We start from the raw sequence: 23,832 nt of genomic DNA on the forward strand, positions 1-23,832 counted from the left end.
ACACCCAACAAACCTTCTTCAAATCACTCAAAACTTAACTACATCTTATTATCCTTCCTGTAACAATTTGTCTCCCCTTCTGCAGTGCAAACTTCTCCACCTACTGGATAAACTTTTCTTTCATTTACTTTTAAGTACATGTAGTGACACTGAACTAAATTGGAAAACTCTCCAAACACAGCTCATTCCAATTATTCCATGCAGAATGCATTATTCCCTCTATCAAACAAACAAAAACTGCTCATTTAAACAACAGAAGCATTCCCTCTAAGTAGAATCTTGGGAAACAATGGTTTACCCTCTGTAATACTGGCATATTTTCAATGTCCAAAAATTGGCAAAAAGACAGCGATTCACCATCCCAATTCCATTATGACAAATCATCTTGTCAAATAAATGAGCATCTTAGACTCAAAGTTTGTGAAAGTGTCATGGAACTAATCTATGGAAGGCTCGAAGCCTCAGGTGTTTACCTTCCTTCTCATCCAGAGGCACAGATCTCAACTAGGCCATTACTAAAACCTCCTTAGGCATCAAACTATCCTTTGCATTACTTCTGTTTATGAACCAACTCCCTTCTCACCTTAATATTAGCTGCCTGCATGGTGAGTTTGGATGCTCTGTCACAAAAATAAATTACTTGTAGACCCCATAATTAAGTAGCTAGTACCTCACTACAACAAATTACAAGATACACATCTCTTTAAACTCACAGAACTCATTACTCCCACATTCTTTTCTCCTCCTCTGAAAATCCCTTTGATCTCATTCTTACCAATTCACCCAAATGAAGTCTCAACGGTTATTCTTGCAAAATATCTCTTGGAACACTCCCCCCTTTCTATAATTCTGAACCTTCAAAAATATGAAATGTATAACCTAATCATAAATCAAAGCACTTTACTGTAAGTCTCCACAGCAATATCTCCAAGGAAACTCCCAACACTTTGCAACAGGTTCACACATTTGACTGACAAGAATATAACTTGCTGGCCTTCAAGAAGCTTTAGTGCCCCAACCTCATGTGATACTTTCTACTTCTTGTGTGTTTATGTAAAACAATATTTTTTAAATGAAGTCGATGGACTAACTTCTGATGGTACGGGATATCTTTTCCCATAACCTTGGACAGTGTTGTGTAAGGTTACTTTTTTTAAGTTACTGATATTTATTTTAGTTAATAGGTTTTCCAATCTGGTATTAGCTCCACCAGTGGTGTGTTTTAGGGACAGACTTTCAAATGGAACCAAATCAGACACTGTATGCAACCAAGGCAGAAATCACCTATAAGAAATACATGACACAGAGTTCCTGAGACCTTTCTGAATAATTAAAATTTTCCAGCAAGGAGTCATTACACTTTTACAGTGACTATGCATACCCTTTAAAATTATATAAACTACAGAATAAGCTTTTCTGACTTTGGTAGTACATGGCAGTTGAAATTTAAATGTTGCTTATCACTGTCCTTAGATCTTTGATGGTCATTTTTTATGAATTGACTATCGCAACTGTAATTTATGCCCTTCTTACTAATTGTCGAGATGCTGAGTTTACTGTCATTAAAGGCACGTTTGCCTAAAAAATCTCAGTCAGTTTGGTCACCTTGTCTACCAAGTGTGAGGCTTCCTGGCTGACTCAGTCACTTCAGACATTTTTGTAGGAAGATCTGATACAGCCCACAGAGTTAAGACTCCAGGTCTGCCTGCTGTATCTGCTTCAGTAACCTGTATAGGTATACTAGGTTAATGACAACCAGGATATTTATAAACCTAATTTTCCAACCCAAACCAGTTTTGTTCCCATGAAACTTGGACACCTATATGATGGGATATGTTAGCAAGGAGGTAGCTAAGGGTTATGTGGGGGGGGGGTATGTCAGTGGGGATTAATTTACTTACTGTCAACCTCTGTCCATCAGAGACATTGGGGCCAGACCAGAAGTGAATTTGTAATTTCCTATCAGGGATCAAGGTTTCTTTTGAACATGGTCAAGGATGTACTCCACTTCACATGGATGGGAAGCTTACTCCATAGTGCGAGGATCCTTTGAAACACATACTGGTCTCTTCTGCATGTTCTATTTATGTTATAAGAAAGGTCCAGGTCCTTGGCTCTAGTGTTTTGGTCCATTTGAGCTAGATCTGAGGATGCTTTATATACCAGGCATAGATCAACACTCAGTAATTTTTTAGGAGACTGAGTATAAAGATAAGGCCTTAAGGCAATCTGTGTATGACAGACTATTCATACTCCAGATTCTCCAGGTAAGGAAATTTTGAGAATGGTCGAGCTGTTGCAAGTGCCTGGTTAGGTACATGCCAAAGGAGGCATTGTACTCAATGATGGGTAATGATACGTAGGTGGGGTGGGCATAGTGGTTAAGGTCGTTACCTCAAAGACACAATGTACAGGGTTTGATTCTGATCATGGGTTATTGGTTAGGCTTAAAACTGCCCTTCAGTGCAGTTAGCCTAGTATTCACCTATGAACATACAAGAGCTTAGTATCGTAATACTATAACTTCCTTGGGCCTGGATGCCATACCCTTTCTTATGAGTTGGGTGACAGAATGACATTCTTACTATCTTGGCTGTGTGTTGGACAAAGGCCAGATTACTGTCTACATATGTTCTCAGATCCCTAACTACTGGGTCAACTCTTATGGGTGTTTTGTCGATGGAGTAATTAGCCTAGGTGGATGATTTCTCAAAGGGCATAACAATGTATTTCTTAGTGCTGAGTTTTAATCTGTGGCTTAGACACCAGTCATTTTTTTATGTCAGAACCTCACGTAGGAGGCCAGTGTTGTGGGGAGAATCCATGACATGTCCCAATTTACAGCTATCTGCGAACTTGGTGAGCCAGAGGCCTTTGACATTAGCCTTGACTTATGAGAACTAGATGCAAAATTGAAGTGGCCCAAACATGTAGCCCAAGGATACTCCACTCGTGACCAGTCTCCTGCTGGAGGTGGGCTCACTGATCCTGACTTTTTGGATCCTGTCTGTGAACCAGACAGCAATCCAGCAAATTATGTAGGGATTTATGCCTAGTTCTGAGAGTTTCTCAATAACAGCCGAGGGGGGAACTCTTATCGAATGCCTTGGCCAGGTCAAGATTGGCAGTATGCACCATTTTCTCCTCATCCATAGCCTTGTGACCATCTCAAACAAGTCTATCAGGTTCAGTATGCAAGACCTTCCCTTAGCAGAGCCAAACTAGAACATGACCAGAGTCTGTAGGTTGCCAATGTCCTTATTTTCCATTTCCATGATAATTCATTCCATGGTTTTGCATATTAGACTTGTTAGACTAATGAGTCTGTAGTTCCTAGGGTCAGCTGATGGTCCACCCTTATGAATTGGGATGACCACTGCAGCCCTCCATTCACCTGTCAAGTAACCTGTTTTGAGGCTGAAGTTGAAGAGTACCTCAAATCATCCTGTTAGGTCATGTTTTATGCTATTTAGCAGGCAACTGGGAATATTGCTGGGACTCACTGAAGCAGTGTTTTTGGCCTTAGCAAGCAACGGCATGACTTGCTCCCTGTTGATAGTTGGGGGGTGTAGATGTAAGAGGGGATTTCAAGGGGGTAGTGGGAGGTGAAGTTTCAGCTAAATTCATCAGCCAGTAAATTCGCTATGTCACCCTGGTAAAGGTTGTGCCATTTACAACCAGTTCTGCACACTACTGAGTGTTCCCTTTAAGGTTCAGGACATAGCTGAAGGTCTTTTGACTGATCTTAGGCTGGCAGGCTATCCTGACCTCATAACTGGCCTCGCTGGACTTTATTAGACCTCTTAGTTTCTTGTTTAGCTGAATCAGAGAGTTCTCGTCTCTAGGAGAGCTTCTCTGTCTGATTTTGGTTATGTTTTTTTTTTCTTTTTTGTTATGTACTCTGTTAAGGTAAGCATTCCATCATTGGGGTTTGTTTTTAATGTTATATTTGGACTTACTTCTGGCAGGTAAGGCAGCCTCAATGCATCCATTTACATGTTTGTACAGGTTTTTTGTGAATAATTCTGCATAGGTAGTTGTGTTCTCATTGCTTGGGGGTAGCCATAAATTTTGACAAACTATTGCTGAATAGGATGCAGTTTGCTTTAGAATAGTTCCTACCTGTTACAGGTTTTGTTGCATTTTCCAGGTTGATTTTTATTTCAAAGGAAACAGCTTTCTGTTCCAACCTCACCAATGAGGATGTGACATAAGGGAGGGTGCAACTGTCTCCCATGTTGGTAAGCACTAGGTCTATTACGTCTGATCCTCTGGTTGTAGTGTGTGCTATCTGCGCCAGGGTGTTCATGTTGATAAAGTCCAGGAAACAGCATGCCTGTGAGTTACAGGCAGTATATATTTCCCAGTCCATAGGGGGTAAGTTAAATGAACAGGGTATTTGGTTGGATGATGAACACCTTTAGTATGTCTAGGTATGAGTTGTGAGTTTCGTGAGTCATACAGGGTTGACCTGCAGCTGGGCAAGACATGGTAAGGAACCTTGTCTATGTAGACTTGAAGGTGGATGAACTCCAGAGCAACCAAGCTGGAGCTGTATTTGTTCTCAACATAGATCAAGCTACCTCCACCTTTAGACCCTGTCTATGCTGCTATTTGCCTAAATATGTGGAAGGCAGTGTAGCCTTGCACTGCGGGAGTACTTTCTGCAGCTTTAAACCAAGTCTCGGTAACAGCACAGATACCCACATTCTCCAGAGTTAGGAAATCTTGTAGGGTGTGGAGTTTCTTGTTTAGGCTTCTATCATTTACAGGTAACACCTTAAGGTTGCTTTGAGGGGTTTTGTTTTTGCTATGTTGTAGTTTTGTCATTTTGACTTTGCCTAAAACGGACATAAAGGGGTAAAGTTTTAGCCAATATCTCAAAGCCCAGGGAAGAGAGGTGCAGATCAGCCTTCACAAATTAATATCGTCTGTTAGCCATGTCCTCCCATGCTAATAGATGTTGGAGCTCCCTGGAGTGAAACCAGAAAATAAGGTAATTCTTAAAAATCAGTCTATTCATACTGTGTTATTATCCTTGATGAAGGTAGAATGCTTCTCAGTGCAAGGCATGTACCCACTTGTGACACATTCAGAGATATCTATAATATCTCTTTTTATATAGTCCAGTGAGGTACATCTCAGGTCATTTACACCCATTTGGTGTACGACAGAATCTCATTGGTACCTATGATGCAGTAACTTAAGTGCGTGCTTGACTGTGCGGATCCTAGCTCCAGACAGACAACTATCTTCTCTTTGTCTAACCTGATGACAGGGGCATATAAGTCATACAACAGAATCCCCAAAGACAAGAGTACTTAGTAAAGTGTTTGCTTGCCTTATGGGCTTTGTTTTGGGGGATCACTGGGTATTGGCTTGTGTGTGGTGTTAGGTGATGCTTTTGGTGTGTGTCATTTAGTGATTGCTGAGCATAGGTATTGCTGTTTCATGGCTTAGGAGGTTCTTTGAGGCTTAGAAAGGATTCTTTTAAGATCTTCAGTGTAACAGGGTCTGTGTGTGCAGTGACCAGTATGTGTGAAGGATGTACTGTGTGCGTGTTCTTGACAACCTTGCTCATAAGCTAGATTTTCCCTCCAAGGAAGTTACGTATATGTACATCTCTCGCATACCATGTTAGTTTCTTTAAGGATTAAAAGGCTGTCTGAGTACATGAAACAATTGCTACACTGTGTCAGGATGCTCATATCTACCAAGCTGGCTGGAGACATTATAAAATTGCACACCCATGTTATCAGGACCTGTATTAGGGCTGGGTTATTATGGTTTAGGGACTTGGCTTTACAGCAGTCACCCGAGTGGAGTCTAAGGTTAAAGTTAGATGTTAGAAAGTGCTATAATCCAGTATCAGTGCTGCTCGATGTACTAACTAGCTGCCCTAAGCTTAGCTTTATGCAAAGCCTTTCTCTGTTACAGATTAAACTCTTAATCACTAGCTTGACAGATACATTTTAGAAACTGTTTGCTACTTTACAGGGCACTGCTAACCAACAATGCACAGTGAGCAGCACTGCACAAAACTGTCTAACATAGCAAACAGAAAAAAGTTGAAAACTAAGTCCTGTGCCCTCTGGCCAATAAACAACTGCACAAACTTCTTGGAGTGCTTCCCAACTCAGGGAGACCTGGTAAATGCCTTTCACAAGATGGATGGTCTTAGAATTTCTTAATGTAAAAGCACAGCAAAACTAGTTCTCAAGTACAGATAAACACCAAACAACCAAGTCCCTAAAAACCCACTGGCTGATGAAAAAATTTCATTTTAAGCCTCCCTGTGTTTTTTCCAACTTAGACAGACCAGGCTACTCAGCTACTGCTACCAGAACTATAGCCACAGTCTTAATGTAAGTACACACTGTAGTTAGGCAAAAATGAAAAATGTATCAAAAACAAATCAAATAACTAGCTACAAGTAATTCTTACTTAAGCCTATCTTTGTGTATCCCAACTTTGATAGACCAAGTTACCTCTCTACTGCCACTAGAATGGGACATTAGTTATTCTGTGGTCAAGCAGCCAGCATCAACTTCTATCCATTGAAAACTTTGTGGAGGGCAGGATTCTGCTGCTAATGACATAGTTCTTCAAGTGCTACATCGCTGGCAACTTTGAAGAGCTCCTCCAATTTGGAGTTTCTGAATTTTATGACAGAAAGGCTTGCCTTGATTTGGTGGTACTAAAGATTGTGCCATGTAAAGTGTTTTTCCCATTAGCCCTCACCTCTGCTCACAGTATCTCTGAGTTTCAGGTAGTCTTAATACAGTACCATGTCTTGTCTAGCACAAGAATCAGGTGTCCTTTAGAACTGGTCCACATGCTCCTCTGAAAGTGGCTTCTCAATGGTCTCTAAACCAGTGTAGTCACTTAATTGCTTTCTTTACAATAAGAAATCAGAGAGGAGAGAGACCTTATTTCCCTGATTGTGTGCCATGAACTCAGGTTTACTTCTAAGAAAATGCCTCAGTTTAGGTGGACCAAATAGCCTAGTATTTGCCTATGACTATAAGTCTGCAGCTATTACAAAGCCCAGCCAATAAACAGACATAATAAAAAACTGTATCTTATATCTATGTGGTAAATACCTTAACCATTATAAAGAAAAGCCTCAGCTGGCAAGAACCAGAAAAAACAAATTAATAGTAAAAAAACACCAAATGTATTAATATATCGATTAAGTGCTTTCGTCTCCATACACCGGAGACTTTATCAGAGTAAGTAACTGACATATTTCTTCATCTTCAATAGCATAAAAATCATTTCTATTGGATAATTACATGTCAATTAAAAGACTACCAAGTTATTTAAAGAGGAAATACCAAGATGTTTATAAAGAAAAATATAAAAACAATCCAATAAGTACTGCGAGCAGTAAAGTTAAAAACACATAAATCTCATATGCCAATACCATCAGATCTATACATTTTAGTAACTGATTTTTAATACTTTAAAGCTCTCAATTTTAGTGCAGGAATAAGAAAAAGTTTGTCATTCAAGCCCGACGTTACACATGCACTCAGTTGTAGCTTCCATATAAACTCACGAAATTCCAATCTTGTCTCCCAGTCACCAAATCTTTCATGGGGAATAACTTGCTCCAATACCCAAAATTTAAAATTAGCTTATTTGCAAGTGAGGGTGTGTCTATACAGAGCGTTAGAATCTCTCTTCCTATTGATCTCATAATTATGTTCATAGAGTATTTGTCTTAAACTTTGCTCTGTCTTCCCTACATAAAAAGAATAACAGCATACACAGTGGACTAAATATACCACCCTCTTTGAAAAATTATAACTAATTGCTGTCAATTTCAATACAATGTATAATTCTGTTACATTATGTATACGGGGGCATTGTGGGCACAATGCCACATTTAAATGCACCCTTTTTGTGTTCTGAATGTCAAAGTGAGGAAATTCAATGAAGCGCAGGTAATGGCAGGAGTAACTATGACTCTCTTAAAATACCAAATGCCTTGTCATCTAATTAGTGACGCACATGAATGGATGAAAGAGATACCACTGTCCCTACCAACTATCTAGTGAAACCACAGCCAAGGGAGAGGGCTTGGCAAAATCAGTGGGGATAGAAGACCCTGTTGAACTTGACTCTAGTCTATGCCCAGGTTACACGGAGTTACTCACAGAGGCAAGTCCAACATCCCAATAGAAATGGGGCCAGAGAGGCAGGAAGTTGTTTTAGTTAATTTACTGATACCCACAGTAAATTCAATGAGAGAACCCCAGGCTGGTGTAATAACTAAGGACGGTAATGTATTGACCTATGATGATTTTTATGTTTTCAATTACAGTGATTTTGATATTAATACAACACACTTTAGCTTGTTTCAAAAGGGATTTACATATGTATCTGTGAGAAGCCGAATTAAGTGTATTATCAGACATAAGACTTTTTGTTAGGAAATTAAATCTTGAAACAATTTTCTGTAGTACGTCTGGGGTTAATACTTCCCACAATTTTTGCAAAAACAGCACCTTTAATACACCCATACATCCCATGTTAGGGAATTTTGAATCCCTTGCAGACAATGACATCAGAGCCTTCAAGAAAACTAAAAGGTGGTGTAACAACAACTTGATGCAGGAACAAAAATTAGAAGTTATGTGCCTACCATAACGTTCCATGTTAGTCTTCTCTCACCTTCTTTCTTGCTGGATGGGTTCGGAGCCGATCCTCGGCTCCGACTCGGCACTTGCTAAGCTCGAGAGTCACTTTTACCAGCTCGAGGCAGCCCCATATCCCATGATGCAAGGCGGTAAATACCCAGATCTCGTTTGGTACCTAGAGGGAAAACTACCTAGCATAAAAACTTTCCACTAAGGAAAGAAGAGCAATAAGCCTAAAAAGGCTGTAAGGGGAAACCAGATAACTAAAACTAGAACTAACTGGTGCCCAAAGAACAAAATCTTCCATAGCCAAGGGAGATCAAGGTCTGTCCAGGCAAGGGGGCAGGAGGGAGGGTCGCAAGAAAGAAGGCGAGAGAAGACAACTAACATGGAACGTTATGGTAGGTACATAACTTCTAAATGTTAAGTTGTCAATCTCGCCTTCATTCTTGCTGGATGGGACCGCGTCCCTAGCACCTCTATCCTGGGTGGCTCAATGGAACAGACTCTTGAGAACCGTGGAACCAAAACTGGCTCTATCTCTGGAGGCCAAATCCAATTTATAATTAGAAACAAAGGTATGAGGAGTGGCCCAAGTGACTGCTGCACAAATAGTATCTAAGGGTAGCCTAGCCTGAAAGGCTGTAGAAGTGGCTAAGCCTCTTGTGGAATGTGCCTTTGGTTTTGAGCACAGCTGTTTGCCCCTAAGTTGACAAATTTCAGAAATGGTGGAAGATAGCCATCTAGACAAGGTCACTTTGGAAACGGAGACCTTTCTTATTTTCAGCATAAGAAAGAAAGAGCTGATCAGACTTTCTGAATTGTTTTGTTCTGTCCAAATAATATCTTAGTTGGCGGTGAACATCAAGATAATGTAATTTTTGTTCCAATCTGTTGGAGTAATTAGGAAAAAATACAGGGAGATCAATAGATTGGTTTAAATTTGTTTTTGAAGCAACCTTAGGCAAAAAGGATGGATACTCTGTCCTTGTGGAAGACCAAATATAGGGGACGAACAGAGAGGGCATGAAGTTCTGACACTCTCCTAGCTGAGGTAATAGCGACAAGGAAGAGTGTCTTCCACGAAAGGAACTTTAGTGAGCATGAAGCAGTTGGCTCAAAGGGAGGAAGAATTAAGGATGTCAGCACTAGATTTAGGTCCCATTGAGGAGGAGGACTCCTGACAGGAGGTTTGAGGAGAAAAACTCCTTTCAGAAAAGCTCTACAAAGCTTGTGGGACATAATGTTGTGATCTGCAAATCCAACATGAAAGTTCGAGATCGCAGCCATCTGAACTTTGACCGTGGAAGATGAAGAACCCGAGTGAAAGATTTCCGCTAGAAAATCCAAAACTGCATGAACAGGGGCAGTAAAGGGATCTATGCTCCTTGATTTCGCCCAAAAGGAGAAGCGTTTCCACTTGCTAGTGTAAATCCTTCTAGCAGAGGATTTAAGGGAAGCCACTATGATATCTCTAACAGGGTTAGAGATCATAGGAAGCCTGGCTAAGGAAGGAAGTGGAGCAACCAAGCTGTGAGGTTGAGAGAAGGAATGGACCGATGCAGCTGACCCAATTGGTGGATCAGAAGATCTGGCACTGGGTCCAGATGCCACGGCTGCACTAAAAGGTGACGATGGAGGAACGGAAACCAAATTTGTTGAGGCCAATACGGGGCAATGAGAATCATTTTGGCTCTCAAAACGGTAGCTTTCTGGTGTACCTGTGGTATCAATGGAAAGGGAGGAAAGGCATAAAGAAGTCCCTGGGGCCAATCTTGGGTAAGAGCGTCTCTGGGGGGATGGCCCAGAAGTGGGAAGAGAGAGAAGAAGGCTGGGCATTTGCAGTTTTGGGGAGTAGCAAAAAGATCGCAACATGGGCGGCCCCACTTCTGAAAAATCTCCTCCACTATAGATTGTTTGAGAGACCACTCGTGAGGCATGAGTATAGCTCTGCTCAATCTGTCCGCTAAAATGTTGGTTTTCCCAGGGATATGCGTTGCTACCAGAAACCGATGAGAGGAGATCGCCCATTGCCAAAGTCTGAGAGCCTCTCGACACAAGGGGTAGGACTTGGTTCCGCCCTGCTTGTTGATGTACCACACTACGGACATGTTGTCCGTGTGAACTGCAATTGTTCCCAAGGGAAGAAAGTCGTTGAGGGCTTGCAATGTTAAAAGCACTGCTCTCATCTCTAGGACATTTATGTGCAGGTGGTATTCGAATGGTTGCCACGTCCCATGAACCATCCTGCCCTGATAATGACCCCCCCACCCGATCAGGGAGGCGTCCATAGTGACTGTGGCTACCGGGGCCGGGGAAACAAAGGGTCTGCCCTGATGAACCAGGGGAGAAGAAATCCACCAGGATAGGTGGTTTTTGCAAGTTTGTGTCACCAGAATTTGGTGACACATGGGAAGTTGTTGGTAGGACCATTGGGTGAACAACATCCATTGAAGGAGACGCATGTAAAAGCGGGCCAAAGGAAGAAGAGTAATGGCAGCTTCCATGAGGCCCAATACTTTTAGGACCAGTCTGGCTTGCACTTTTTTGCTGGCAAGGATGATCCGCACATGGTTTTGGATATCTAGGATTCTCTGGCTTGTGAGGTTTGCTGACATCCGAACAGTGTCTAAATTTGCGCCTATAAAAGTAATAGACTGGCAGAGCAATAAGGAGGATTTTTCGTAGTTGGTCGAAATTCCTAATTGAGTGCAGAGATTTAGGGTGTAATCCCTGGCTTGGAGAAGTTGATGCCTGGTGGTGGCTGAGAGGAGCCAGTCATCGAGATACGGAAACACCTGGAATCCTTGACGTCTCAGGTGAGCCGTGACCACCGCCATGCATTTGGTGAACACTCTGGGGGCTGTAGTGAGACCAAAGGGCAGGGCTCTGAATTGAAAATGACTGGACCCCAGCCGAAAGCGGAGAAACCTTCTGGAGCGTCTGTGGATTTTTATGTGATAGTACGCATCCTGAAGATCTATTGAGCACATCCAGTTGTCTTTGCCCAAGAAGGGCAAAATCGATTGAAGTGTGACCATCCGAAATCTTGTCTTTTTCACAGACTTGTTGAGTCTGCTGAGGTCAAATATTGGTCTCCAATCTCCCGTCTTTTTGGGAACCAAAAAGAACCTTGAGTAGATTCCGGGCTCTGAATGGTCTGTTGGAACTGGCTGAATGGCCCTTTTGTGTAGAAGCTTTGATACTTCTAATTTTGCAATTTCGCTTAGACCGGGTGGAACATCTGGAAGGGAATTTTTGTGAGTGAAGGGACTTTCCTCGAAAGGAATCTTGTAACCCTCGGATATGATCGACTGTAGCCATTTGTCTTGTGAAAGGGAAAGCCAGGCTTCTGGGTACAGCGATAATCTTCCCCCGACTGCCTCCAAGGATGGACAGTCGGGCAACACCTCAGGGATGCTGGAAGGGCTTGTCAGAGAGAGGCTCTCTGCTTCCCTGGTTTTGCGGACCCCCTCTGCCCCTAGGGCGGTGTCTGTTATTATTATTACCCACTCTGCCCCTAGGGGTAAACTGACCATGTGTGTCCGGTGTGACTCCCTGAGATTTACGGAACCACATCTTTCCGCCCTTCTGTCCTTTAGGGTAAGGCCTAGAAGGGGTGGAAAAACAGACTCCTACGGCAGAAAGAGTCTTGCTGTCTTGCTCACACCTAGTCAACGTATCCTTCACCTGAGGACCAAACAATGTTGATCCATCGAAGGGAGAGTTTGTGAAGGACGCCTTAAAGGGATCTGCAAAATTACAGAGCCGCATCCAGGACTGACGTCTAAGCGCCACTCCTGTCCCTGCAGCTCTACTCACTCCATCATCTGCTGCATACAAAATCAGCCGCATGGAGGAGTTGGCTATGGAGTTCAGGATTCCTAGCTGAGAAGCAATCTTGTCCTGAGCCCCTGCAGCTGTAGGATCCTGTACTACTTCACCTAATTCTTTAAGGATGTCCCTTTGAAGTCTGGTGAAGTGACATAAATAATTCAGCGAACGCATGGCAAAGGTCGCTGAGGAAAACATCCGCTTACCATACCTGTCCATGGTCCTAGAATCCTTGTTAGGAGGATGGACTGGTACGGAAGGATCTGCAAGTTCCTTCTTGGTGGCGGCCACCACCACCATGGCATCAACAGGGACACCTTTTGTAAGAAATTGTTTCTCGGAAGGGGCTGTAATAAATTTAGAAGGCCTCCTGGGAACTGGTTCTACGGAATCAGGAGATGCCCATGCCTTCCGAGCTATCACCTCCATGAGGGGGTCGAAAGGCGGAGACACCCAGGAGGTGGAGGGTCGAGATCCGAACACCTCTAGGTATACTGACTCATCCTCGGAGGGATTAATGGAGGGCCAGTTTCCCCCTCTGTTTTAGGAATTATAGGATGTCTGAAAAAGAGACATCCTCAGAGGGGGATCTTGGGGACCCCTCCGACTCATCTAAGTCGGTATCTGAAGTAGTAGACTCAGGGGAGTCTAGGTGCTTCCTCTTACAGGTCCTCTTACGCGGAGGATCTCCTGAAGGATCAGGAGAATCCTCGGAAGAGGGGGTTCTTCCCAGTGGGGAAACCTGAGGCGGTGGATCTCTCAGTCCGGGAGCAAGAGAGTGGGAAGAGACATCTACAGGCACCGTAGAGGGAGGAGCTAAGGGGATAGACTGCTGACTGAGCCCAGGGGCCAGCACACTCCTCATCACCTCGAAGGCTCCCCTCCCAGGGAGATCCGAGAGACCCCGCTCCGAAGAAACAGGGACTCCCGGGCCCACTGAAAGGGAAGGCTCTGAGGCAGATGTCGGGGCCGAGCTCACCAAGGCCGAAGCCCCGAGGGGAAGAGCAGGGTCGGACAAGGGTCCGATGCCACTCACCCCCTCGGAGCAGACCAGGGAAGCCCAACCACCGGATCCCTCCAAGGAAGGTCTCGATGAGGAGATAAGAGTAGAAGCTGAAGGAGCAGAAAGGGGAGGTATCTGCCCCGCAGCCATAGCAGTAACTATTCCCATAGACTCCGGCTCCGAGCTCTGGAGGAGAGTCGAAGGAGGAACTTGAAGAGAGTGTGGACTAATAGTCGTCTGTTGAGATGGACTATGAAGCATTTGGGCTAATGCCTGTGATTTTAACAATCTGCTTACCACTCTCTCTAAATCCTGGTCTGAGAGCCTGGAAGACCTAGATGATCGGCTCCGATGGCTCCGCTCCGAAAGAAGAGGAGAGGCCGGAGCCGATAGAATCGGCTCCAAAGAGGGAGACCTGGACCGCTTCCTCGACGGAACCATCGGAGCCGAAGAACCGTCGGTTCCAGACGGAGCCGACAACTTCTCGGCTCCGAGTCTGGTCAAGGATGTATCGGCTCCGGCCGGAGCCGATACAGGCAAGGAAATAATGGTATCAGAGCCAGTCGGCGCCGATACCGAAGCCTTAGCCACATGGTGATCGGAGCTGGTCGGAGCAGACACCAATGTGGCAGTTAAAGTATCGGCACCAATAGCCATCGGTGCCGAAGATTTAGTCAAAATAATATCGGCTCCAGTTGGAGCCGATCTAAACTCCAAAGGAGTCGGAGCCAAGGCCGGAGGCTTAGAAGCAGAAGCCTGGGCCTTGGAGGTCTTAGAGGGCTTGCCCGAAACAGACTTGGCCGGGGAGCCCTCCGGTTTAAGAAGTCCTCTCAAGATTAATTTATTTCTCCTTTCCTGCAGGACTCTCTGGCTGAAAGAGTGACAGATAGCACAGGAGTCCTGCAGGTGGAGAGGTCCCAGGCAGTAGATACAAGAAGTGTGACCGTCTGTCAGAGACATCTTCTGACAGCACGAGTCACACTTCTTGAAGCCTGAGACCATCTGTTCCTTGGACATAGTAAGCACACACACACACCCAACTCACACAGTCCTAGACTCAGAAATTTTAACTTAAAAGGGGAAAATATAAACCCACACACACACCCTGACAGGAAAGGATGGGAAGGGAATGAAGGCCCGACTAAATAAAAACAAGTAGGGAAACAGTAAAACTGGACTAGCGACCCTACAACTACCTAAAATTGACAATTATACTAATATATGAGAAAAACTAGGAATGGGGTGTCTAACAATTGTAAAACAATTTACTTACCACGAGCTGGCAAAAGGAGTACCTCATCAGCGAAGCGGCAAACGAGATCTGGGTATTTACTGCCTTGTATCTTGGGATATGGGGCTGCCTCAAGCTGGTAAAAGTGACTCTTGAGCTTAGCAAGTGCCGAGTCGGAGCCGAGGATGGGCTCCGAACCCATCCAGCAAGAATGAAGGCGAGATTGACAACTTAACATATTATATTAAGGGACCTTAGTGGTAACAGAGACCCGAGAGTCATAAAACCTGACAAGAGGGGTGGGGTAGTTATAATGCAATAGTGGACTTAATTCTACAAAAATGTTGCAGATTTTGAATACTGAGGGTATATACACCTAGGTATCACAAAATTATATTACTTTGGCATATAGAAACATCAATATGGTACTGGAAGACCATTTGTTTCAGGGTGCCATTGATAGGAACTTGTTTAACTTTAAAGGTATCTAAACCTGTTATTCCTGGGAATTGTGTATCCCCAAAGTCCACAAAAATATTCATGACCCACCCAACCCCTTGAGGCCAGTTATCGCTGCGGCAAGATCCAAAACACAACCCCTGGCAATTTTTGTCGACAGAAAGTTAAAACCTTTTTGTGTTTTATATAAACATATATTGGTCAACTCATGGGATTTTTTGAGCAAAATAGGGGAATTGGAGTTTGATTCTGACTGTTATTTTATCACCATTGATATTAAGGACCTCTTTTCTGTGATATCACATTCAGTTGGTTTACAGTGGTTTGAAGAGGCCTTGGTTGAATTTGACTTTTTGTCTCATAACTATTTCAGATTAGCAATAGAAAACACTGAAATGGTCCTGAAGAATAATTATATTTGTTTTGAAGCGAAATACTGTAAACAGTTGGACGGGGTGGCTATGGGTGCTGCTTGCGCCTCAGTTTTATAGTGCTGTTGCACTAGGACCAACACTTTGTATTTTCCTCTCTGTATTTTGAGAACTTTAAGGGTTATTACTGTTTTTGAATGATAGCTTTATTATATAGATTGGTCGTTTAGAGAAGATTTGAGTCTTTTATAAATAGTACTACAGATTTTTTGTCTTTCAGTTACATAGTTGAAACAAATGATGTCCTGATGTCCATTTTTTTAGATGCCAGAGTTTTAAAGGCTGTTGTGAACAAGAGGTTTGTGTCTAAATTATACAGAAAATAATATTTTTCTAACTCTTATTTACAGTACACAAGCAATCATTCATTTCATCAAAAGAAAAATATTGTAAAAGGCCAGATGATGAGAGGGACCAGAATGACCTCCAGACACGAGAAAATTTGAAAAATGAGTTGGACTACACTGAAGCTTTGTTTCTAGCCAGGGGTTACCCCAGATCCCTCACTAGTTCATTAAAGGATGAAATCTTACACGGATGGAGTAACAAATTTGTTCCACTTATTAATGCCTCCCAGTTTGGTATAAGCAGGATGAGTCCCACTCATGTTAGATCTATACGACAGAAATCTAGTGAAAACAAGGATTTAGGACCCTTCTTGGTTTTAAAGTACAACCAGGATACAAAAGAAATTCAGAAAATAATTTTTAAATATTGGATCTTGTTTGCGGCAATGCCCAATAGTCTTAAACTTTTTCTAAGCCGTTAATGTTTAGTTTTAAGAGAGGACCAAATTTAAAAAAATATTTTTGAATCTGGAACAAGGTTACCATATACCATCAACAAAAGGCCCAAAAAGGGTACATTTAAATGTGGCATGTGCCCACAATGCCCCCTTACAGAGAATGACACAATTATACATTCCTGTATTAAAATTGAAATTAACAGCAATTAGTTGTTATAATTGTTATTCAAAGAGGTGGTATATTTAGCCCACTGTGTATACTGTTATAAGAGGTAGTGACTGGGAGACAAGACTGGAATTTCGTGAGCCTATTTGGCAACTACAACTCAATGCACGTGCAACCCTGGGCTCGAATGGCAACCTTTCTCTTATTCCTGCACTAAAACTGAAAGTTTTAAAGTATTAAAAATCAGTTACTAAAACATCTAGGTTTGATGGTGATGGCATATGAGATGTGTGTGCTTTATACCTTGACTGTTCGCAGTAACTAGTGTATAGTTTTTATATTTTTCTTTATAAACAACTTGGTCTTTTCCTATTTAAATAACTTGGTAGTCTTTTAATTTATATGTAAGTATCCAATATAAATGATTTTTAAGCTACTTAAGATGAAGAAATGTGTCAATTACTTATTCTGATGAAGTCTCCGGTGTATGGAGATGAAAAAGTTTAATCAATATATTAATATATTTGGTGGTTTTACTATTACTTTTGTTTTTTCTGGTTCTTGTCGGCTGAGGCTTTTGTTTATAGTTAGTACTTTTTTAGCCAAGGCAACCAGTTTTATCTCTGTACCTTAACCCTCCTTCCCTAAAAAGTGAGAATCAAACCCTGTACAGTTTGTGAGGTTAGCACCCTAACCATTATGCCAAATCCCAACAAAAGTCATTCATCTTCTTTGCTGTGGGGAAAGAAGGGCTGCCAGTTACTCAGAAAACTTATTTCAAGTGGATTGTCATACACTTTACCTCTGAACATCAAGGCAGTGAATGACAAAACTAGAAAATGCAGGCCACTACCCTACAAGCAAGGCTGCTTTCAGTGCTTTCTTTAAAAAAGTCAGTCTGTGCTGTAGTTACTTATCATAACTGTACACTTCATGAAGTATTACTTTCTTGAAAGCAGCGCTAGAAGTCAGCTTTCCTTTGGTACAGGTATATTTCACAATTCAGTGTTCGAAACACTGGGCTATTTATGTGGTTCCTTCCACACTGGTGAACTTACTGCTTGGAATTCAGCCCAGTTACTGAACTGAGACTGAAAATCTCCAGTTCAGAATATAACAAACATATTCTTACAATACCAGTTGATCTACAAAAGGACGCTCCTTGATGGATGACAAATGTTCTCATGCCATCTACTGTGCATAAAAGGCCTCCGAGCCAGCCTGGGATGTTGGACTTCCCTGTAAGCTGGACAGGTATTTACTTAATTATTTGTTACACTGTAGCTGTCAAATACTTAATATTATTTTGATGATTTGCGGAAAGCATGCTCAACAATTATTTTGAATTGGCAAGACAGGGATTGGCATTAGTGCTGTAGCAAGATTAGAGTCAATGGGGTGCCTGCACTAAGTGACAAATTGTGTATATATGTGTGTGTGTGTTGTGGGGGGCAAACAAATACGGTTAAAAAAAGTATAACAGCTCATAAGATGTCAATTAAGGGACTGCTACCACTTAGCAGATGACATATAAACTGAGTAACTGTCAAACTACTTTTTTTTTTTTTTTTAAAGATAGTTACATTACCTTAACAAAAGAAGAGATAAGCAGTTTACAAGCTATCTATAAGCCATCATAATTGCTGTCATGTAATGACAGCATGTTGATTGTTGAACAGTTCTTAAAAATGTTTAACAAGTTAAATTCGGACAAGAAATGATTGCCTTTGCAATCTTTTATAGACTGAAGAGGGGAGTGGGGGTGCCAAACTGGTGTGTTACCAAGAATGCCAGAAATGCAAGGTACAGGGCTTGGGTCTCACAATTAAATGTGAAATTGGCTAGGCCTAAAGTGGTCCAGAAGTCACTGTGCTGTCTCTGCTCTGTTCCCTTCAAAAAGATTTTTCATGTTGCTAAACATTTCTCAAGAAGTCAGCATTGTTGCATGGTGGGACAGCTCAGGAAACCAGTACTTGATTAGCAGTTCAGTTGCTTGCATGATCTGGTGTTAGAGAGGATGATCAAACAGAGGGAGGCAGACTGGGCCACAAAATGCAGACAACCCTTGGAGAACAGGTAAAGATGTAAAAGACTAGACCAGGATTGGACATTTGGCAACCAAGCTGTATAATGGTACCTTTGCTAAAGGTGCATGGCAGCAAGCACTCTCAGACAGGGGGGCATACTGGCTCCTGAGTTGATGCAGGTCACAAGTTTCCTCACCCAGTGGAAGGATTAAGGCCTATATCACAAATACCCTCTTTGCTTGAGGTGTGGCAAGGGCAGGGCAGAAACTCCTCTCCACCGTCTGTGGACATATGCTTCTCCTTTGGTCAAACAGGAGTTGTTCTACTGGTAGCGCCACATGTGATGCAAGGTATTGAAGGAATTGGGAAGGTAAACAAAATTCTGGAATATGAAGACTGAATGACTGAAAATCATCCAACACTGTTACCTATGGCTTCCTAGAAGAGTGGATTAAATCCTTTCCTCTATACTCCTGAGAGGATAAACAGGTACATTTTTGCACTTTGGCTGCTGCAGGGGAATGTATAGTGCAAGAGCAGGAAGGAATCAAAGCCCAGCAGGAATGGGGAAGAAAAATGTCTTATGAAAAATAAATTTGTATTATTGCTTTTCAGCGCCCCATCCTGTGAAAATATACAGCAAATGTGACAGCTGGGATCCCTACAGGGTTTTGTATAATGAAGAGCTGTCTTGATAGAGATGGACAAGATCATTAAAGTTCCAAAAGCGGATCAACAGTTTCACTCAAACAGTTATAAAACAAGAAGAAATAAGAAACAACAAACATATGTGACGAAGCAAACTATAACATTCCTGATATTAGCCACATTTCATTTATAATGCAATATGTGCTTGTTTTTTCAAACACAGAAAATGAGTGTAACAGGAGTGGAACCTGATACCCATTTGTTTTTCTTAGCTAAGTGCATTAACTAGGAAATACACCCTTGCACTTTGTGGTAGAACAGTTACTGATGCTGTAAACAATGTGCCTAAATGCAACAAACGATGAGAATGATGCACATGTCATATTTAAATTACAAAGTTATTGAACAGAGCTACACAAGTGGAAGGAAACTTAAGCTGCTAACATGAGAAAGATGAAAAAGCTCCATCTTTTTACAGAAATAAAATCCAGAATAAAAGTACACATAGAGCTGAACAGATGAAAAATGTTTAGCTAACCAATATTTAACCTATGCTACAGCAATATCATTTCTGTAAACAATTCTGGCAGAATTTCAGCCAAAGACATTTTATGCCATCAATGAAACAAAAATGGTTATCAATTACCAGCACAAGTAAAGCACTAGGTAACTTCAATATGTGTTTGACCATAACACTGATAAGACAGCCACTGTTTACAGCTTGTGTTTCTGAAGTCGCCTATCGAACCTTCATGCAAAGAAAAAAATTAATTTTACGAGACATCACTTTAGCTAATCTTAATAGCACAATGATGAAAAATGGTTAGGTGTAATTAACTGTATATAGATATGCAAATAAAGCTCATGGAGGCTGAAGCAGACCTTCCACTGATTGAACACCAAAAATGTTTTTCAAATCATCTTCCTTGAAAACTCTGCAACTCGTAATTACTTTGTGTACATCCCCTCCAAAGCCTGCATCACAACAAAGCAAGACTTCTGATTACATTTTTACCTTGAGATCACGGTATACAATCTTTCCAGAATGCAAATAGTCCAGAGCTGAGACAATTTCTGCACCATAGAAGCGCGTGCGGTCCTCCGAGAACACTCGTTCTCTCGACAAATGGAAAAACAGCTGCAGGGTAAACAGAAGGGACAGGATTGTAATAATTACAGATTTAGTGGGGGAAATTAACACAAACATAAAATACCTCTCTTCACCATATTGTGATGATAGATAGTGTACTCTCAGTGGACATGCACTGCTCCTAGACAGCAGCTGGCTTATCTTTCTCACGTTTCCAATGGGGGACAAGCGAGCTGTTAAATCAGCGTTTTAATCAATATACCAATCTTGTTTAAGGCATTCTCTGTGCCACCCATTTAACCTCCAGTTACAGGAGTAAAAAAGTGCCATCCCACACACTAATTATCCTTTTTTTTATACTTTGTCAGATGTTGAGAACAGCCATCAAAATACCTGAATGACAGAGCTGTTGAAAGCTTTCATGCAAATTACCTCAGTTAGCTCTAAACTGACTCTCATTAATTGACCTGCCATCAAGTTAAAAGATCAAACAAAAGCCCAGAAATAAAGCAAACCTGTCTTTGCTCAGGCAGAGAAAGCTATTTTTTTTTTTTTTTAAGTAAAGGGTGCAATTAATGCAGTTCAAGATTGTCCTCCTGAAGATTACATCACTGTGGAAGTAATCAAAGACCTAAACAGATGATCAAATGTTTATGTAGCCAAGTATCACAGAAGCTGTACTTTGTGAAAGTGTTATTACTTTTTTTTTTTTTTTACCAATAGTGCATGCTTTTATACTCCTATATTCTGCAGAGGAATGTACACAGGTTTTTCTACCATCACAGCAGATATGTACTGCAGAATCTGAAATCTGCATAAAGTCCCAAAGAGTGAACATGCTCTCTAAATAGAAGCATGAACATTATGCATATACACTCTATTCAACCTGCAGCTACAAAGATGTCACATGGAAATTACGTCACAAGCAGACACAGGGGCTAAATGCAAAAAGAATAGACACCAAATGTAAACTAAAATCTACAATCACAGAGAAGTATGACAATAACGAACCAGTGTTGAATATAACAAAATGGATACAGAGTAATCTCTCCAATGCTTTGATCTCCAAGAAAATTTGATTAACCAGTATAACACTAATGGTAATAAACAGATTATGAAAGTCACTGAATGAATAATAATCTAGTATGCCACAGACAGCAGAAAACTGCTATAAATCATAGGCAAAAGGCTTTGAAATACCACTAAAAGTAATCATCAACACCTTGACACAACTCAAAATGTTTAAACAACATATCAGCATATATGTCAGTGTAATACTTATGTCGCCGGAAAATATTCATGCTGATATACAGTGCAACTCTAACCTGATTTGCTTAGACACACAGTCTCGCATAAACTCTAAGCAAAACTATTTCAAAGTAAAACTTTGAAACTGCAAATTATGACTATAAATGAAAAATACAATTTATTGCAATAATTATAGCAGTTTAGCATGATGCTGCGCAAACATTCTAGAACATTTTACAGACAAAGTATCTTTTTGATGATAGCAACTAAGAGGTCACAAGAGAAGGATAAGAAATAATCTCAGTACGTCAAAAGTAGTGATGACCATCTGGTTGTGGCACTTCGATAACTAGAAGTTACAATTAGTTACCAGGGTCATAGGAATCCAAGAAAGAATACATGAAAGAGAAGGAATTAACTTCTGGTCAGAGCAGCACACACACACACACACACACACAAAGCCAGGGTTTGGCATCCTGAAGACAACCAGATAACTTGCAGAGGCAGCGGGATGAGAAAATACATAAAACTTACTAAAAAAAAAAAAAAAAAAAAAAGCAATGCATGAGAACAGAACGTTCACAGTTCATGATATCAGGCTAGAAAGTGACTGCAAAACTAGAAAGGAATGCTTGCATGAAAACAGCCACCTAAAAGCTGAATACAAACAGACATACCGGCTGTGAATGAAGGTATAGTAAGGGAAATAAGGAATATACAAAAATGTCAAAAGGCTGTTATCCTGGGAGTGTACAGTACAGTACAAAACTGGATCCACAAAGGACCTGGAAGCTGTTGCAGGATAAGAAAATTGGCCTATCAGAACAGCTGTACTGGTCCTTATCTGTTGACATTCTGTTGACATTCTGTTTCCATTCTGGAGATCTCCAAATGGATTTAACTAACAGCATGTGATTCCATGTCAAGTTAAACATTACACTACACCTTGCAGAGGTATCCACTAGTGTAGTCACAGTCATATTTTCTCATTCTCTAAAAAAGTAGATAATTCCAGAGTCAGCAATACAAGATGTGGGAACAAACTCCACAAGAAAAGATCACCAGGGCACTGTATATAGTGGATGCTGTCTCACTGCATTTTAAGCAAAAAATATACTAGGAACAATCACCTCGGAATGTAAAACAGATATCCACATCTTATTACTGTACTCTTTTCATAAATATTACATCATTATTGTGACTAGAAAAGGATGCTGTGTGAGGTAGTCAGCATAACAGTAGGTAATCAAATCAGTTTCTGCCCCCATCAAACCATAACACTTGCAGGCTGCACCGTCTGGCCTACACTTTTTTAAAATGACTGTACAGCTCCTTTCTTCAGTCCTGTTAGCTGGGCACATGCTTGTCTAATCTGACAGAACAGCCTTGCTCACTCAGGAGAGCCAAGGTCTCTATCAAGACACTCACCTACATCTGCCAAAGAGAACTCTTCAGAGGCACACAACTCTGATACGGCAAAATGCACTCCAGAGTCAGTATCCACGGAACATTACCTCTAATTGCTGTGGACAAACACCCAGTCTCTCACAGTAGTTAACATGTTATACATAAGCAGAATGGGGTCTACTTCAGAAGACTGAAAAACCAAAAGACTGAATCCCAAAAGATTGAAAGTTCAAAATACTGAGCACATTTTTAATACTGGGGGCATGCCCCCCTACACCCCTCATGTGGGGGGTGCCTCTCACCCTCCCCAACTATACATACCAACTCCAAAATCGCACAACAGTGGATAAGGGGCAAACTCCATCATTCAGTATTTTGAATTTTCAGTCTTTTGGGATTCAGTCTTCTGAAGTAGACATGCAGATTGACACAAAAGACATCTGTGCACCACCACTCTGCGCTGGTGATTACAAGTCATATCACAACACTTTCTTTTAATCAATCTCTGACAGGCACAACACCTCCTAAACTGGATAAACAATTTACCAGTCACAGCTCAGCACTGAAGGGCTGAAGGGAATAAAAAGAATGCACACTAGAGCAAACCTCAAACATATTAAAAATCTACTAATAACTGTGTGTGTGTGTGCATGTATATTTATGTATGTATGTATGTATATATATATATATATATATATATATACATATATATATATATATATATATATATATATATACATATATATATATATATATATTTATGTATGTATGTATGTATATATATATATATAAACTACAAAATCTCAAAATATTGAGGTAGGGAGGGTATGATGAAGAAAGGAATACATTTGGATTTGTTTCTGTGAGTATTTTATACTACTGCCACCTCACAGCAAGA

General features: G+C 41.3%; 1 protein-coding gene across 1 annotated transcript in view; it reads right to left on the minus strand.

Moving 5' to 3' along the window:
- Positions 1 to 23,832, minus strand: part of AKT3 (AKT serine/threonine kinase 3) — a 2,413,182-nt gene that overhangs the window by 495,112 nt on the left and 1,894,238 nt on the right. The window contains exon 9 of the mRNA XM_044058335.1: positions 20,205 to 20,327. Coding sequence (XP_043914270.1) covers positions 20,205 to 20,327 — 123 coding nt within the window. The remainder of the gene's footprint in view (positions 1 to 20,204; positions 20,328 to 23,832) is intronic.

This window comes from Protopterus annectens, chromosome 1.part2, assembly GCF_019279795.1.
Source record: "Protopterus annectens isolate FY-2018-M chromosome 1.part2, PAN1.0, whole genome shotgun sequence".
Classification (NCBI taxonomy): domain Eukaryota; kingdom Metazoa; phylum Chordata; order Ceratodontiformes; family Protopteridae; genus Protopterus; species Protopterus annectens.